The sequence below is a fragment of the Bombina bombina genome, chromosome 3 (assembly GCF_027579735.1).
Source record: "Bombina bombina isolate aBomBom1 chromosome 3, aBomBom1.pri, whole genome shotgun sequence".
In the NCBI taxonomy this organism is placed as follows: Eukaryota; Metazoa; Chordata; class Amphibia; order Anura; family Bombinatoridae; genus Bombina; species Bombina bombina.
Genome location: NC_069501.1, coordinates 987,992,512 through 988,012,999, shown reverse-complemented (window position 1 = coordinate 988,012,999; position 20,488 = coordinate 987,992,512). Strand labels below are relative to the sequence as shown.

At 37.8% G+C, this 20,488-nt stretch overlaps 1 protein-coding gene across 1 annotated transcript in view; it reads left to right on the top strand.

Moving 5' to 3' along the window:
- Window positions 1-20,488, top strand: part of ESYT1 (extended synaptotagmin 1) — a 215,890-nt gene that overhangs the window by 147,452 nt on the left and 47,950 nt on the right. Inside the window, exon 17 of the mRNA XM_053708110.1 lies at window positions 1,564-1,695. Within this exon, the coding sequence (XP_053564085.1) occupies window positions 1,564-1,695 (132 nt within the window). The remainder of the gene's footprint in view (window positions 1-1,563; window positions 1,696-20,488) is intronic.

Sequence of the window (20,488 nt, the reverse complement as noted above, 5' to 3'; positions counted from 1 at the left end):
TTATGGTAAAGTAGTCTTGCTTGATAGGGTGAAAGGTGTCCCGAGGGTCTGGTTGTGGATGTTCAGGCTATTTCACCTACTCTTGCACCCAGCATGCAGAATTCATAAAGACTTTAATGCCTCTGTGAAGTATCTTGTCTACATGTTGTGTCTCACTATTTCAAAGCTAATAAGGGGTGTCTCGTTTTTACTTTTATTTCTCTTTAACTGATTCACATTTTGTTTTATGAATGTTTGAGTGAACAGTCTTACACATATTAGGTGACGGATTTAGTGCAGGCACATTATCTGACCTTCAGATGTTAGCTCTCCCTAGGCTTTCGCTTGAGTGCTAACATTTTACTTTACACTTGTGATATGGAAGTAAAAATGGGAGTGCTATGGATTGTGTACTGGTGATGTAAGCACACCATAGCGCTCCCACTTGTAATCTAGGCCTCTGTGCTTGAAGAATTGGAACAATTTTTAATCAAAATTATTTAAAGAGCCTTCAGCCATCCACAAGTCATGGAGTATGACAAAGCTGCTAATGAACAAATAGCTGGTTCATGTAATTATATCCTATTTACCATTTAAAAATATTAAGCAAGTTAATTTCTTTGTATTAGTCAGTGATGAGTTTTTATGAGGTCATTTGGCTCTACACCTCTCATGCCAACCACCATCCAACAAATGAGTGATGCACACCCAGAGACTTGGTTACACAAACCAGCACAAGCTGGCTGCTGGAGACCGGTATTCCCAAACCTTTCCAGGGAGACCTAACAGTGCAGGGTTTAAGGATATCCACACCTGAGCACAGCTGGTTAAAAGGAAATGAAACTCAAAATGTTTCTTTAATGATTCAGTTGGAGCATACAATTGTAAACAACTTTACAACTTCTATTAGCAAATTTCCCTGTGTTATCCTTTATTGAAGGAGCAGTAATGCACTACAGGGAGCTAGCTAAACACATGGGGTGAACCAGTCACATAAGCCATAGATGTGCAGCCACCAATCAGCAGCTAGCTCCCAGTGGTGCATTGTTGCTCTTGTGGTACCTAGGTATGCCTTTCAACAAAAAATATAGCAAGAGAACAAAGCAAATTAGATAATATAAGTAAATTGGAAAGTTATTTAAAATTGCATGCTCTATCTGAATCATCAAAGTTTAATTTTAACACCTGTGTGCAGGTCAAGGACATCCTCACATCCTGGCCTTTTAGGGTTTACTGAGGGCACTGATCTATAGGACTGTCCCAAAAGTAAAGAGTACATTTTATCAGATATGCATCAAATAAGCAAGACCTAAATATTAGGGGTGGAAACAATACTATAGTTTATTAGTCAGGGGGCTAAGTTCTTATTCACCCATTGCAATGTAGTACTAGTTTAGAACTAGCTGCCTGGTTGATAGTTATTATTATTATTAATAATAATAATATTAAAAACTATATTGCAAAACTCTTAGGATTTAGTGTTTTTTTATCTTTACCTTTATTATTTTATGCAACAAGATAACTGGACAAAAAAAACACTCTAACATTAATAACTTTAATTCAAGCAGTTTTTCTCACTCGCAGGTACTGTATTTGGACACTACTGGTCTTCCAGATCTTGTTGTCACTGAGGAACATGCTGTTGCCCTTGAATCCAGTGTAGATGTCCCCCAAAGACCAGAGAAAACCAACTATCCTGAAAGCTTTGCTACTGAGGTAAGGCACTATTATTGATCAAATTCATTTCTGGTTATTGGACAGTGAGTGTCAAATGTTCGTTTTGATATTTTACAATGGTCAATTGACCAATTTTTTTTAAAAAATCAAATGCTGATAAAAATAAAAATCCATTCAAATTCGGTAATCAAATTATTTCTCGTTTTCAAATATTATTTTCCTTTTCAAAATGTTCATAATAAGATTGAATATCCACATTTGAAATTTCGAATTTAAAGTGATTGTAAAACTTTAACAAATTAAAGCCCAATATCAAATAATACTCTTAAAAACATTCATTCATTTAAGTTTACAAAGACACTTATTATCCTTTGCGTTATTGTAAGCATAACGCCGATCCTCCGCCCGCATCTGCTGTTTTCTTTAGCAGATTGATGACAAATCCGGATTCCTCCAATCGTTGCTTGCCCCACAAGCTGGATGCCAAAGGGGGCACACAACGATTATTAAGAATGTGTGGTGTCCCGTGTATATGATGGTAATCCTCTTACAATATATCTCAGTTTTGCATCAATATATTTGCTTGCATTCTCAGTTAGAGAACCCATGCCTGATACAATAGGCCTCAGGTGGGCAGTTTATATTTTTGTCAATCTTAGGCAGTAAGTACAATGTTTAAATTTTCTATGTTTGTACGGTAAGAAATGTTTTTTCTTTAGCGTCAATTGCACCTTCATCAAGATAGAAAGTAATCAACTAAAAAGCCTGTTATAGTAAGTTTCAATGCTCAATTATCTATTGACTTCAGAGACATACATAGTGTTATGCCATTTTTTTATCTGTCTTTTATTATGTAACATGAATATAATATTCTGAATAACACCTAATTTTATATCCATTAACACGTTATGACTGATAAGTCTGTTGGTGGACTTGATGTGCGTCAGGGTCAGCCCATTTGAAGGGACAAATCTTTAATATTCAGTAAGATCGAGACCACACTTGCACATAATACTGATTTTATTTACACAACGTCATCTAGATATGTTTATAAATATATATATCATATGGGTAAAGCTTTACGGCTTAAAGGGACACTGAACCCAAATGTTTTCTTTCGTGATTCATATAGAGCATGCAATTTTAAGAAACTTTCTAATTTACTCCTATTTCTTTATTTGAAAAAGAAGGCATCTAAGCTAAGGAGCCAGCCAATTGTTGGTTTAGAACCCTGGACAGCACTTGTTTTTGTGCGGTCAAATCAGCAAGCACAATCCAGGTTGTTCACCAAAAATGGGCCAACATCTAAACTTACATTCTTGCTTTTCAAATAAAGATACCAAGAGAATAAAGAACATTTTATAGTAGGAGTAAATGAGAAAGTTGCTTAAAATTGCATGCTCTATCTGAATCACAAAATAAAACATTTGGGTTCCGTGTCCCTTTAATAATAATGAACAGACCGGCCTTTTTTTCTCTCTTTTATTATATAGTATGAATATAATACTCGGGATAGCGCCTAATTCTGTCTCCATAAACACGTTATGACTGGGATGTCTGTTGGTAGACTAGCACTTGATGTATGTCAGGGTCAGCCTATTTCAAGGGACAAGATAAGTCATGTATATTCGATATGATTTGAGACAACACTTATACATAATCCTGACTTCATTTACACAATGTCATGAAGATATGATCATACATATATATATTATATGGTTAAAGTTTACATCTTACGAATAATGAATAGACAGACTCTCTATTTGTCTCTTACTGTATATGCCCACTATATATATATATATATATATATATATATCTGTGGATGGCAGTATGATATGATAATGGGGCATGTATTTGGTGTGCTCCATGATTGGAGGATATAGAGGTTTGTCAGGATGGCATGCACCTTTTACTGGATCTTCAACTTCATATAAAAGTCACTAAAATGATCTAAAAAACAAAGGCGCCCAAGTGTGCATCTATCTTCAACAGTCTGTGACCTTAGGACACTGGGAATAAGGGTACTCACATTTGTTGAAAGCACTCTCTTCTGCTAGCAAAGGCACACTGACAATTCTCAGCTTGTCAGTTGGCTGACATCCAGACACTCCAATGGTCAGTCGCTGTAACTGTCTTCCCAAAGAAATCGTCTCCAATAGTTATCATATAAAAGCATTTATTAAAACATAATAAAATAAAAAAACTTTATAGCTGATAAGGAGTAAGTTTTAACATAAATGTATCCAGGTAGTATGCAACACGTTTCTCTGCGTGTAACTCCGCCGTTTCATCAGGCATAACATTACTAAAGGACTTAAATAGGGAAGAACAGTCACAATCAAGAAATAGGGCGAGTCGCTAAGCGGTAGGTGTGTGTGCAAAGCATGACTTAGATTGGTCTTTAGTACAGAGTGTGATCGCATTGATAGATGCCTTATTTCAGTAATGAGTGAATACAGCTGAGCAGGCCACCAGTTAACAACTTTTCTTTTACCGTGACGTAACAGGGTTTCCGACCCCCACAAATAAGGAAGTAAATCATTAGCCAATCAAATGTTCTGCATTTCTACACACCTCCTTATAGAGCCTTGTCCAATTTTAACACAACATAACATAAACACAAGTGGGCGTAATTATTTTAGTGTGTACACGATCATCGTTAAACTAATATGTATAAAAAGTTGCAAACCTCTAAAAGAAAACCACTAGTGCTCATAAGCATCGTACCAGCCCAATAAGGATTCAATGGGCATCAGAATGGAAATGAATAAATTACCATGAATGTGCACATCCAATCTAAGTGTATATAAATGAATAACTATTGAAGCTAAATCTAGTAGCGAAAGAATCGCCAAAGTGTATACTATCCGTATAAGTCATATTGTATGTGAGTGGTGATTCTAAGAATGCATAAAATTCATAATACTTAAGTTACCAACTTGGTGTGAGTAATAATATAAAAAAGGGGTAGTTAAAAAGTGCCCCTAATAAAGTGAAATAAATAGACGATAGAGTTCATTACCCCTAACATTCTCAATGTCATAAGTGATAATCATTGATATCAAAGAAAATAAACACCATAATGAAAAAATAATAAAAAATAAAAATAATGGGGAGCGTGTCCAACCAGCGACTGAGATGGCTGCCTTTTAAGTACAGTGGAACATTGGAGCCGATAAATCTGCTGTTTATCCCTCCTTAAAACAGAAAATGTATTACCTTCCAACAAATAAGAGAACAGAAACACTTCTAGAACGGATTTATATGTCTTTGGCATATCAATAAGAAGTGGCAGACCTGATTAGAGGAGGTGTGCAGCAGAGGCCTAGCAACGGCCTGGACCTTCTCTACCCCCCACTATATTCTGAACTATCAGTATATCCAGCCATTTGTGCTGCAGAATCTCTAAAACTTTGGAGCACCTGAAGAACATACCTTGTTTCTCATCTACCTACTAATTAAGGCTACCTTATAGAACATTTCTCACTATCCATCATGGAGGATATCGCCCTTGCGATACAATCCCTCTTTATTGAGCTTGAGGAGGCAATGATACGAGAATTTGACCGCTTAATAAGGAGCACCAAGTCTGAGGAGATGTTGAATCTTGACTACCTGCAAGTACTTTCAGCTTTGCCGACATACATGGAACCACCGGGTCAAGTTGTCCAGTACTCAGAGTTAACATGGAGCGCCCGGACCTTGTGGGATACGGCCGATCCCGAAGTACAGGCCACAGACCATTTCACTCCTACTATTGTAAAGACCCTGGATGTCCATGACGATCCGCAAGATACCCTAACAGGGCAGTCTAACCTGGTAAAATTGAGAGTGCGGGGACCTAGTTACTGGATTATGGGTCAATACTCTTCTGCCTGGAAGGTTGCTGCGGAGGTGATCACTATTAGCCCCATAGGATTTGACATATCGCCCTCGTTGATAGAGCCCTATTTTGGAGAAGCTGGGCGGTTTGATGCGGCTGAGGTGGAGATTGCTGGGTGCTTACCTGGAATGGAGAGATATGCCACATCAGCGTTACTTTGGGATACCCGCTTTCAAAAGATAGCGAGGCCAGACCCACAAGATTTCCTAGTAACCTTTGTTGCTTCCTTGCGGCAGGGAGCCTGGAGCACCGAGATCGGGATGACTGTCTTGCGGAACTCAGGGATTCTATATAATGCTCCCCTACAGCAAGAGTTTTTAAGCACTGGTATAGGGTAGGCTATTATACTATGCCCCACTTCGAAGAGATCGCTTCATTCTGTTAATGTGGCAATGCTCTGAATTCCTTGACAATTCTATTTAACCCCTTAACGACACATGTCGTACAGGGTACGTCGCACACAATCTGGTCTTTAAAGACCAGCGACGTACCCTGTACGACATCAGGGTTTAAAGCGGCTGGAAGCGATCCTGATCGCTTCCAGCCGCTTTCAAGGTATTGCTGTGATGCCTCAACATTGAGGCATCACTGCAATACCTTTTTTCCCAAACCGATGCAGAGAGAGCCACTCTGTGGCCCTCTCTGCACCGGTAGCGATGGGCCCGATCGTTGGTGGGTGGGAGCAGTTTCAGGGAGGCGGGTGGGCGGCCCATCGCTACCCGGCATCCGGTTCCTGAATGTGCAATGTGCACGCCGGGTGCCGGGAGCGCGCGGGGGCCTGCAGGGAGCGCGCGTGCGCGCGCATATGTGCGCGCGATCGCGTAACAGCCACTGCCACCAATGAATTTATGAATGGGAGAGAGGGAGAGGGAGGGGGGGAAATAATTTTCAAAAGGATCTGGGAGGGGGAGAGGGAGGAGGGTATTAGGGGGGGCAGCTACACTACAGAAAACATTTAATTACATGAAAAAAAATAAAAATAAACATTTTTTGGAGGCAAATTGGGTACTGGCAGACAGCTGCCAGTACCCAAGATGGCAGCAAATAGGATGTGGGCAAGTGTTATAGAGCTGTTTGGGGGGGATCAGAGAGGTTAGGGGCTAAGGGGGGGTCCATCACAGCTAAACATATATTTTTTTTAAAAAAAAAATTCATAAAAAAAAAAAAAAGCCTTTTATTTTAGTACTGGCAGAGTTTCTGCCAGTACTTAAGATGGCGGGGACAATTGTGGGGTGGGGGAGGGAAGAGAGATGTTTGGGAGGGATCAGGGGGTGGGATCTTTCAGGTGGGAGGCTGATCTCTACACTAAAGCTAAAATTAACCCTGCAAGCTCCCTACAAGCTATCTAATTAACCCCTGCACTGCTGGGCATAATACACGTGTGATGCGCAGCAGCATTTAGCAGCCTTCTAATTACCAAAAAGCAACACAAAAGCCATATATGTCTGCTATTTCTGAACAAAGGGGATCCCAGAGAAGCATTTACAACCATTTATGCCATAATTGCACAAGTTGTTTGTAAATAATTTCAGTGAGAAACCTAAAATTGTAAAAAAAATTAACATTTTTTTTTATTTGATCGCATTTGGCGGTGACATGGTGGCATGAAATATACCAAGATGGGCCTAGATCAATACTTGGGGTTGTCTACTACACTACACTAAAGCTAAAATTAACCCTAGAAGCTCCCTACATGCTCCCTAATTAACCCCTTCACTGCTGGGCATAATACATGTGTGGTGCGCAGAGGCATTTAGCGGCCTTCTAATTACCAAAAAGCAATGCCAAAGCCATATATGTCTGCTATTTATGAACAAAGGGGATCCCAGAGAAGCGTTTACAACCATTTATGCCATAATTGCACAAGTTGTTTGCAAATAATTTCAGTGAGAAACCTAAAGTTTGTGAAAAAAAATTATGAAAAAGTGAATTTTTTCTTTATTTGATCTCATTTGGCGGTGAAATGGTGGCATGAAATATACCAAAATGGGCCTAGATCATTACTTTGGGATGTCTTCTAAAAAAATATATATACATGTCAAGGGATATTCAGGGATTCCTGAAAAATATCAGTGTCCCAATGTAACTAGCGCTAATTTTGAAAAAAAGTGGTTTGGAAATAGCAAAGTGCTACTTGTACTTATTGCCCTATAACTTGCGAAAAACGCAAAGAACATGTAAATATTGGGTATTTCTAAACTCAGGACAAAATTTAGAAACTATTTAGCATGGGTGTTTTTTGGTGGTTGTAGATGTGTAACAGATTTTGGGGGTCAAAGTTAGAAAAAGTGTGTTTTTTTCCATTTTTTCCTCATATTTTATAAAAATTTTTATAGTAAATTATAAGATATGATGAAAATAGTGGTATCTTTAGAAAGTCCATTTAATGGCGAGAAAAACGGTATATAATATGTGTGGGTACAGTAAATGAGTAAGAGGAAAATTACAGCTAAACACAAACACAGCAGAAATGTAAAAATAGCCCTGGTCCTTAAGCGAAAGAAATTGAAAAATGGCTGTGTCCTTAAGGGGTTAATAACTGGAAATATCTGTACAGACATTGTGATCTAAAATCCTAGGTTCCCTGATGCTTACAAGACCAGTTGCCTAGTTTAGAATTTGCTCCCACCTACAGTTTAATTTTTATTAACGGGTTGTGAATTTCGCATTACAGGTTTATCATAAGTATGCAGCCCAATCCACTAACTTTTTCTTCTGTCATTTGTAGGCTTTTATTAAAGTGTGTATGTGCAATGTATTACCATGTTTATACTCTCAGCATATATATGTTCAGGGGGAGGGAACTATTATTATTTTTAAATTCAGGCAAATAATAATATAGATCCTGCTTAATATTGTTGAAGCTCCTATTCTGTTTTCTATAGTTCTATAGGAGTCTATTCCCCATACTTGTAATTGGGTACCTATGCATATTGGAGCTTAAAGGGACAGTATACACTCATTTTCATATAACTGCATGTAATAGACACTACTATAAAGAATAAGATGCACAGATACTGATATAAAAGTCCAGTATAAAACTGTTTAAAAACTTACTTAGAAGCTGTCAGTTTAGCTCTGTTGAAAAGCCCACTGCAAGTGGAAAAATAAGACACTCCCCCTCTCCCCCTTCTTTTGCATCTGAAAAGACCCTTTACACAAACAGGAGCAAGCTGGAGAAGGTAGCTGACGGTATTCACATAAAACTTTGGGGCTTGGTTAGGAGTCTGAAAATCAGAGCAATGTTATTTAAAAATAAGCAAAACTATACATTTATTTAAAAAAAAAAAAACTTTATGGGCTATATAAATAGATCATCTACAAAACATTTATGCAAAGTAAAAATGAGTGTATAATGTCCCTTTAAGCCTGTGCCTTTAATACAGAACTGTGTAGTACTTGGACAGAATTTGATATTTGTACCCATTTATAAACTCTCAAGGCAACTTTGAAAGCTTAAAAAGATACTGTATGCCCCTGGATAGATAGTAGATTTTTGCAGATTTCAAGTACATCTTTCTTGAATCTCTCATTCATATTAGCTTTGTCCAATAGGTGGGAGTGGAACCTTAACTTTGGTTCTATAGGTGTGTGATCCTCCATAAAATTTTAAATATATCATTGTATAAAGTTTATAACACATGCATTTTTGTGCATACAATAAGAACCATTTTTTGTGTTTGCTATGTATATTTGAAGTAAATATATACTTTTATGCTTAGTTCTATAAAGGCCCAAAAGTGGTCTTATATTTTCTACCTTCTGTTGCTTCCTCTTATAAGGGATCAGGGGTCCAAGAGTGGCCCAACTAGTCCTAAACAGAAGGTTTGCTTACAAAAAGAAAATGAGGTTTCTGATATTAGTGTATGCCATATTTCTGATTGCTATTAATCTAGTTTTATTTGTACTAGAGACTATAACTATGGTACGTGTATATAATATCATTTCCTAGTTCTCATTTGTACTAGACTAGTATGAAAATTGTATTCAGTCTTACCATTTCCTGTATGGTTTTTTTTGTTTCTTTTTGCTCTGTATGTTTAAGAACCTCAATAAAAAACTTTAAAAAAAAAAATACTTGAAGAGTCAAAAAATTTTTTTAAAAAAAATGAAAGAAATGGCATTTATAACTCAAAAAGCTTCCAAATCTACGACCTCATTACGCCCCATAAGGAATAGTGAATTAAATTTGTGTATCCAGAATGTTTCCCTTTGGCGCAATTTCTGAAATCTATTCAATCCATCGCCCCAATACTCTCCAAGGGAGGGATAGAGAAGGTACAAGCCCCTCTTTCATGATGGCTTGCACTGTGCCTTGATCACTGTGTTTAAGGGAACCATTTTTTATGTTCCTGAGGTGTTCACTCCAGCGTGTTCTAATTTTTCGGGAGGTGCGCCCTATATATTGACACCCACATTTGCAAGACAATGCGTAAACCACATAGTTGGAGTTACATGTAAGGTATTGTTTAATCTTAAAACACACCCCAGTAGCATTAGCTGAGATCTCTTGTGCACATGTGTAATATACTTGCACATAAAACACCTGTTCTTGCTGCATCTATATGTTCCTATTCTGCCATTTTCCAAACTGGTTGATCTCTTTACTCCTCTCTTCTTAAAGACCACAACTTTACTAGGTGCTAGTTTTTTCTTCAAATTAGATGCCGTCCTAAAGGTGCACCTAGGTCTGAGAACAGGATCTTTCAAAAGAGTGGGCCAATGTTTACAAAGGACCTTTTTAATAGCCCTCGCATTGGAATTATAATGAGTGATAAAAACCTGCGACAAACTCATTCCTATCTTTTTTCACCTGTTTATTGGGTTTAAGGATTTTAGATTTATCCAAGTCTCGGGCCCTCCTATTACTTGTTTCAATCAAAGCAGGGGGATAACTTTTTTCCATAAATCTATGTCTCAAAACAGTTGATTGGTCATCAAACATTTCTATGGAACTGCAATTTCTGCGTATCCTGCAGAAATGACTATATGGGATGTTGACCTTCCACCCTTTAAGATGGTTACTGGTAAAGTGGAGGAAATTATTGCTGTCAACCGGTTTAAAGTAAGTAGCAGAAAATAGGGACCCATCTTCAGCCCAGGATAAAACTATATTCAAAAATTCAATATGTTGGCATTGGATATTAGATGTGAATGTAATACCCATATTATTACAATTGAGGTGTTGTATGAATTTTTCAGCTTCCGTGTAGGACCCATCCTAAACCAATAGAAGATCGTCAGTGTAGCACCCATAGAACACCAAGTTTGCTCTCCATTGGAACCCAAAGATAAAAATGTCCTCAAATCTCCCCATAAAGAGGTTAGCGAAGCTTGGAACAAACCTGGTGCCCATGGTCGTACCCCTGACTTGCATATAGAAATCGTCCAAAAAACAGAAGTAGTTATGCGTGAGGATGTAATGTATAAGGTCAAATAAATAATTCTTTTGAACATCAGGCATAATAATGTCTGCTTCTAAATAAGTTCGGACTGCTTCCATCATGGGATATATTAGAGTAAAGGGTTCCCACATCACAAGTGACCCAAATGCAGTTCCCGTTTTGTCTAACACCCTCAAGTTTGTTCAGTAAGTCAGTAGTGCCCCTAATATATGATGGCAGATGGACCACATATTTTTGGAGAAACAAATCAATATATTCTGAGAGTCTGTCAGTCAGACTATTGATCCCCACTATATTGGGTCTTCTAGGGGGTTGGGTCAGAAGTGTAATTTGGGTCGGTGGTAATAATATGGAATGTTGGGGGAGGTCTGGCTGAAGGTAATTCTTATCCAAGAAAAAACAATTTGGCTGACAAGATCACCTATTCATACAGTCCCCAAAATTATGTATACTATGTTGGGAAAAGGTGCTGGTACTTAGGGAGTGTAATGGCACATGTGATAAAACACGTATGTGATACACAACAAAGTTGTTGTCAATTAATTCCTTGATACAGTTCAGCCTGTGTGTTTAGAGCAATATAGTTGTTGAATAGTGAGTTGATGCATACACCGCTTCATACGGTACAATCCGTGTAAGACACTGGGTAACAGAGCTTAATATTGTGTAGTGAATTACTTAGCCAATTATACAGCAATATATAGCAATCACCGCCCTGCCACAGTGTTATCCGTGTACTCACAGTCAATTCTGAGGGAGACTGGCGACTCCGGTGATCCTGGGCTGTCTCGCGGTTCCTTCCTCTGGGTTTACTTGCGGATATGCCTAACACCGCTCGCCAAACAAACTCCTCTCCAACAGGTAGATCCAAACACACACAGGCCTTGGCGTGACTCACTGCTGACGTTAACAATCCTGATTGGTTAACCGTTGCACACCTTCCTTCCTCCCATTGGACAATAAGTACCAGCACTCACTCCTTTAATCCGATCCTCGGTGAAACGGCAAATTGAATCCAAAAATGATAGAACAGGTCCGGGGTCAGATTTAAAAAATCAAAAACTTTATTGTAACAATTTAAAATCCAAACATGGGGACAGAACACAGAAAGTCCAAAACACCTAGAACTGTGGCTTACGCGTTTCGGCCGTAGCCTTACTCATAGCCAATATCACATTGCTAATCAATTCAGTTTAAAAAAAGGCCCCCCTGGGCTGTGATTGGTTCAAAAACAATAGGCGTGTTTGAACTTTGATTAGTTTCCTGTGAAACTTAACAAGTGTCTACTACAAGTCAAACCAGCATAATAAAGCAATGATTATAAGGCATTTCACAGACAAATATATATAAAAGAATAAAAGAATAGAACTGCAAACACTGTATATCGGCTTTCTCTAATGTAAAACCTAACCTTTAGAGTTATCCTAATGTATCATATTGCAGTGTTTATAAATTGAAACTGACCTGTTACTAATAGAAGTTATACCAGTCTCAAATATGTAATACTCTATGTATATATAAATGACTATCCTAAAGCTGTAAGTGAAAAAATGTCAATAAGTGTACAGCAAACCCAATCTATAAATCTATGGATTAAATGTTGTTAGGTGTATCAAAATACATATGTCAATGAGTATGACTTAATGCCTAAGGATGGAACAAATACATAAATCAGAATGAAATTTTAATTTAATTTTAATATACTCCTTTGAATCCAAAAGAGCTAAGGGATATCTGTCTGAATTATTCCCAATAATTAATTAGATCATATTGGGAATTTAAGCCTTTGGGGTATCTGGTTTCCAGCTGGAAAATCCAGAACATTTCTCGTTTTTCTAACAGTTTTTCTTTGTCACCCCCCCTCTGGGGGGTAATCACTTGTTCAATGGCCTTCCATCTTAGTGAAGCAATACTATTGCGATGTTTTGTGACAAAGTGCTGCACAATTGGAGTGGTTGCTTTACCCACTTTGATGGTGCTAAAATGTTCCCGCATACGGGATCTTACGTCTCTAGTCGTAAGTCCTATATATTGGACCTGACATTGTGTACACTCCAACATATAAATGACATTGCTAGATGAACAGTTAAGACATCTTTCAATGTCATATGTTTTGCCTGTGACTGTAGAGGAAAAGGTAGTTGTTATATCCATATAATCACATGGTTTACACCTGGTGTGTCCACATCTAAACATGCCCCTATGTTGTAGCCATGAACTAGTTGGTTGTTTAGTAGGTTTTAGTTTGGAAGGGGAGAGTATGTTGCCAAGTGTACAGGCCCTTCTGTATGAGCATCTCAAACCATTATCAACAGTGTCAATTAATTTATCATCCGCCCTTAACATGCCATAATGTTTCCGAACTATACCACAAATTTGTTGGTATTGAGCACTAAATGTGGTAACAAATGTGACTCCCTTATGTTCGGATGAGGCGATATCACCACTTTTAGGGGTGAGCAAAGATCTTCTATCTAGGTGTTTAACCTCATTTATAGCCTTGGTTATGTCTGAATTTTTGTAGCCCCTCTCTTTGAGGCGACTCACTAGATCTTCCGACTGTTTTTCATATGTTTGTGGATCAGAACAGTTTCGTTTAAGTCTAATCAGCTGTCCCTTTGCTATCGCATAAGGGACATGCTTAGGATGGCAGCTCCGGCCATGTAACAAAGTATTGCCCGAGATCGGTTTCCTGTAACTACTAGTTACAATCCTGCCATCAGACATGCCCCTCATCGTGATATCAAGGAAGTTTATTTCATAGGGTTCTATCTCAAAAGTGAACCCAAGATTGAGATCATTATCATTGATCCAAGTCATAAACTCAGTGATGCTGCACCTGTCCCCCTTCCAAATAAATAGAAGGTCATCAATGAAACGCTTATAAAAAGCTATTTCATTGATGTATGGGTTGATTTGTGTATAGACGTGGGACAGCTCCCACCAACCTAAGTATAGGTTGGCGTATGAAGGTGCAAATTTGGCACCCATAGCTGTCCCACGTCTCTGCAAGAAAAACTCACCCTCAAATTCGAAATAATTGTGGGTCAACAAAAATAGAGTGACCCTCAATATAAAATCCTGATATGGTATGGAAAAATTGGTTTGTTCTGCCAAAAAATATCTCAAAGCTTGTATCCCCTTATCATGTGGGATCATGGAATATAACGATGTTACATCCACTGTGACCCACATGCTGTCAGTACTCCATTTCTCAGACTCAAGTAATTGTAACACATGTGTGGTGTCTTTCAAATGACTGGGTAACTGGGTGACCAATGGCTGTAATATCGCATCCAACCATTGGGATACATTTTCCGTGTATGACCCAATCCCGCTGACAATGGGTCTACCCTTCACACCCTCCAAAGATGTTCCCTGAAACTGATGATGTTATTGATTGGGTATAAGATCCATTTGCTCAAAATGCTTAGAACAGATATTGCAGAGATACAAAATGAGCTAAACAAAAGAAGTCAGGATAGTCAGTTTAAGGGATTTGATGAACAGCTTTCAAAGGTTGTAGCAGACACGAAACAGCAGATAATGGAACATAAACATTCCAAATTCATCAGGGATAATAGTGATTATCAAGCCAACACTGTTTATATTTGGAATAAACAGCAGAGATTTATTGCCAGAAAACAACAGAACAGACAGAGGAGTAGCAGTCGCAATAGACGCAATAGACGCTGGAGAAATAGTAGACAGGTTACATTCAGTGATAGTGAGGGAGATTCAGGAGGCGATGACTCTCAGACATACAATAGAGACACTGCTCAACACACTGCTCCTATAGTTCCCCAAGGTATTCTGAAACAACCAAATAATACGCAAGTATCTTCATACAGAAGTATCAATGACATACCTAATGACAATCAAACTAGACTTAGACCTTATGATGATCGTGCACACATGACAATGCCCTCAGGTACTACATCTTTTCAACAGCCAGGACCATCACAATACGATTATTATTTTTGTTGACCCACAATTATTTCGAATTTGAGGGTGAGTTTTTCTTGCAGAGACGTGGGACAGCTATGGGTGCCAAATTTGCACCTTCATACGCCAACCTATACTTAGGTTGGTGGGAGCTGTCCCACGTCTATACACAAATCAACCCATACATCAATGAAATAGCTTTTTATAAGCGTTTCATTGATGACCTTCTATTTATTTGGAAGGGGGACAGGTGCAGCATCACTGAGTTTATGACTTGGATCAATGATAATGATCTCAATCTTGGGTTCACTTTTGAGATAGAACCCTATGAAATAAACTTCCTTGATATCACGATGAGGGGCATGTCTGATGGCAGGATTGTAACTAGTAGTTACAGGAAACCGATCTCGGGCAATACTTTGTTACATGGCCGGAGCTGCCATCCTAAGCATGTCCCTTATGCGATAGCAAAGGGACAGCTGATTAGACTTAAACGAAACTGTTCTGATCCACAAACATATGAAAAACAGTCGGAAGATCTAGTGAGTCGCCTCAAAGAGAGGGGCTACAAAAATTCAGACATAACCAAGGCTATAAATGAGGTTAAACACCTAGATAGAAGATCTTTGCTCACCCCTAAAAGTGGTGATATCGCCTCATCCGAACATAAGGGAGTCACATTTGTTACCACATTTAGTGCTCAATACCAACAAATTTGTGGTATAGTTCGGAAACATTATGGCATGTTAAGGGCGGATGATAAATTAATTGACACTGTTGATAATGGTTTGAGATGCTCATACAGAAGGGCCTGTACACTTGGCAACATACTCTCCCCTTCCAAACTAAAACCTACTAAACAACCAACTAGTTCATGGCTACAACATAGGGGCATGTTTAGATGTGGACACACCAGGTGTAAACCATGTGATTATATGGATATAACAACTACCTTTTCCTCTACAGTCACAGGCAAAACATATGACATTGAAAGATGTCTTAACTGTTCATCTAGCAATGTCATTTATATGTTGGAGTGTACACAATGTCAGGTCCAATATATAGGACTTACGACTAGAGACGTAAGATCCCGTATGCGGGAACATTTTAGCACCATCAAAGTGGGTAAAGCAACCACTCCAATTGTGCAGCACTTTGTCACAAAACATCGCAATAGTATTGCTTCACTAAGATGGAAGGCCATTGAACAAGTGATTACCCCCCAGAGGGGGGGTGACAAAGAAAAACTGTTAGAAAAACGAGAAATGTTCTGGATTTTCCAGCTGGAAACCAGATACCCCAAAGGCTTAAATTCCCAATATGATCTAATTAATTATTGGGAATAATTCAGACAGATATCCCTTAGCTCTTTTGGATTCAAAGGAGTATATTAAAATTAAATTAAAATTTCATTCTGATTTATGTATTTGTTCCATCCTTAGGCATTAAGTCATACTCATTGACATATGTATTTTGATACACCTAACAACATTTAATCCATAGATTTATAGATTGGGTTTGCTGTACACTTATTGACATTTTTTCACTTACAGCTTTAGGATAGTCATTTATATATACATAGAGTATTACATATTTGAGACTGGTATAACTTCTATTAGTAACAGGTCAGTTTCAATTTATAAACACTGCAATATGATACATTAGGATAACTCTAAAGGTTAGGTTTTACATTAGAGAAAGCCGATATACAGTGTTTGCAGTTCTATTCTTTTATTCTTTTATATATATTTGTCTGTGAAATGCCTTATAATCATTGCTTTATTATGCTGGTTTGACTTGTAGTAGACACTTGTTAAGTTTCACAGGAAACTAATCAAAGTTCAAACACGCCTATTGTTTTTGAACCAATCACAGCCCAGGGGGGCCTTTTTTTAAACTGAATTGATTAGCAATGTGATATTGGCTATGAGTAAGGCTACGGCCGAAACGCGTAAGCCACAGTTCTAGGTGTTTTGGACTTTCTGTGTTCTGTCCCCATGTTTGGATTTTAAATTGTTACAATAAAGTTTTTGATTTTTTAAATCTGACCCCGGACCTGTTCTATCATTTTTGGAAGGTAATTCTTCTCTTTCTTATTTAAGATACCAACTTCCAACAAACTTACCAAAGACAAACCTCTGAGTGGGGTCACTGTTCAAACGTTTATAATAAACAGTGTCCCCAATGATACGTTGGGCCTCTGCCACAAAATTAGAGAAATCTTGGACCATTATACCTCCTCCCTTGTCAGCTTGGCGGATGACCAAATTTTAATTGGATATGGCTATGGATCTAGATTGGCACACCCCATTTTAGGGCTTAAACCAATGGATAGGCGTGTTGAATATAATATACTTAAGATGGGAGGTTCTGTGTTTTTGTCTCGAAATTGGATTGGTGTGTTGTTAGCCATCATACCATATTTAAAGCAGATTTTGAGAAAAATCTGGTTGATTTTAGCATTGAAAAATGCATTGTAGGGCCCAAACTTGTTTGCTGCACTATCTTTTCTAACTTGCCTCTCCACTATCCCACCTGATGCCGAGGTTCCAGTTTATCGGCCAGGACTCTTTGGGATTAGTGTGATTCTTTCTTTTTTAACTTTTTGTTTTCTTATTCACTCTACTTTTTTCAGTACTATGTAACCTTTCCCAGTGGGTGGGTGATATGTGAGCAGGGTGATTAGATGTGATATTACCTTCTGTTAATGAATTTAATTTATAAATAAAGGCTATGTTTCATCATCAGTAGGGAATAGTGCTGTAAGCCCCCATACTTTCTCTCTTTTTCTTAATTCAAATCATTTTTATTATTTTAATCACAAAAATCAAAGACATACAAATAGCCAAATAAATGTACATTTAGTGACAAGTGTTTCTGATATACATTTATAATTTAACTATATATAGAGTGGTATAAAAAAATAACAACATATTAACAAATAAAAGGAGGATTAAGGGCTCTAACTTCTCCAATGAGAATTACGGGAGAATAGGGACTGTGGGGCTTTGGAGGAAGGGGCTGGGAAAGAAGTTGTTTTAGGAAGAAGGAAAGGAAGAGGCGAGTGTGATGTGATGAAAGATGTATATGGGGTATTGGAGGAACTCTTTGTTTCATTACGATGTATAGTTGGTTTTGATAGAGGTGTTGTTTAGAAATGGGTCCAAGTTATGGATCCTTGGGAGTTATAATAAGCTAGTTATCCTTCCAATAGAGGAGCACATTTAGGAATTCATCAGATTTACTGTAGTAACTATGGTATATTTCTTCAAAGGATATTGTGTGTTCAACTTCGTTTAGCCACTGAGATATAATAGGTATTTGTGTTTTTTTCCAAAAATGTGGAATTAATCTTTTAGCACTGTTCAGCATAATTTGTAAGAGAGATCTTTTATAGTGACAATGCGTGGGTGGCAAATTATTGAGTAAAATGATCTGGAGATTTAGTGTTAATATACTTTCTCTCTTTGTTGTAATTTAATTGTTATTTCTTCTGTTAAGTGTGATCAGTCCACGGGTCATCATTACTTGTGGGATATTAACTGCTCCCCTACAGGAAGTGCAAGAGGATTCACCCAGCAGAGTTGCTATATAGCTCCTCCCCTCTACGTCACCTCCAGTCATTCTCTTGCACCCAACGACTAGATAGGATGTGTGAGAGGACTATGGTGATATATTTAGTTTTTATATCTTCAATCAAAAGTTTGTTATTTTATAATAGCACCGGAGTGTGTTATTCCTTCTCTGGTAGAATTTGAAGAAGAATCTACCTGAGTTTTTCTATGATTTTAGCCGGAGTAGTTAAGATCATATTGCTGTTTCTCGGCCATCTGAGGAGAGGTAAACTTCAGATCAGGGGACAGCAGGCAGATTAATCTGCAAAGAGGTATGTAGCAGTTTATCATTTTCTGACATGGAATTGATGAGAAAATCCTGCCATACCGTTATAATGTAAACTCAGCCTTGAATGCAGTAGATGTAGCTGATATCAGGCTGTCATGTATGTATATTTTACACTTCAGTTTTCTGGGAAATGGTACTTCTCTGGCTTTTAAACTGTATACATAGACTTAACCTATTTTGCAGGGACTTGCAATAGGTTTTAAATGACAATTAATTATTGAGGTAAAACGTTTTTTTGCTGGCATGTAAAAACGTTTTTTTCTCTGAGGTACTGGGTGAAAAAATGTTTTGGGCACTTTTTTTCCACTTGGCAATAGTTTTGATTTAAATTAGAGCAGTTCACTGATCCCTCTCACTGTTATGTGTGTGGGGGAGGGGCCATTTTGGTGCTTTCACTATGCATCAGAAAAACTCAGTCAGAGGTTCATTTTCTTCCTGCATGATCCGGTTCATCTCTACAGAGTTCAGGGATCTCAAGAGTCTTTTTTGAGGGAAGTAATCATTCACAGCAGAGCTGTGCTGATTGTATTGACTGTGATATAAAAAACGTTTATTTGTGTATTTTTTTCTGCTGCCTGGGTTAGTTATCATTTGCTGAGGGGAACAATCCTTTGCTAAAACTGTATATTCTGACAAAGATTGATGCTATAACTTAATTATTTTATCTGTTATAATATTTTCTGTGCTTCTTAAAGGCACAGTTCGTTTTCATATTATTTGTAAATTACTTTGAAAAGTATTTCCAAGTTGCTGTTTATTTGCTAGTGTGTTAAACATGTCTGATTCAGAGGAATATCTCTGTGCTATATGTGTTAATGCCAAAGTGGAGCCCAATAGAAATTTATGTACTAAATGTATTGATGCTACTTTAAAAAATAGTCAATCTGTACAAATTGAACATATTTCACCAAACAACGAGGGGAGAGTTATGCCGACTAACTCGCCTCACGTGTCAGTACCTGCATCTCCCGCTCAGGAGGTGCGTGATATTGTAGCGCCGAGTGCATCTGGGCGGCCATTACAAATCACATTACAAGATATGGCTACTGTTATGACTGAAGTTTTGGCTAAACTACCAGAACTAAGAGGTAAACGTGATCACTCTGGGATGAGAACAGAGTGCGCTGATAATGCAAGGGCTTATGTTTTTTGGAGGATTTGCACCTTATCTCATAGAAATATTTTTATTTGATATATGTTTTGGATTGTAGTGCCAGTTTGCCCTTATTTGTTAATTAAATATTTGGAAAATTAGCCTTATTTAAAAAAAGTTAAAAAAGAAGATTAAAGGACCACTCAATGCAGTAGAATTACATAATTAACAAGTGCATAATAAAAAGACAATGATTTAACACCTACTCTGAACTTCAAATAATCAGTAGATTTTTCTCCATTTTTCATGGCTTCCTGTATCATGTGACATACATAAGCCAATCACAGACTAATATACGTATACCCTGTGAGCTTCTGCACATGCTCAGTAGGCTCTTGTTCCCCAAAAAGTCTGAACATAAAAAGACTGTGCAAATTTGATAATGGAAGTAAATTGGAAAGTGTCTTAAAACTGCTGCTCTTTCTGAATAATAAAAGTTTATTTTGACTTGAGTGTACCTTTAAGTGTTCTTACATCAAAAAAAGGAGCAGCATTCTACTTCGGGATAATTTTGTACAGAAGAATCTCACGAGGAACCTGCAA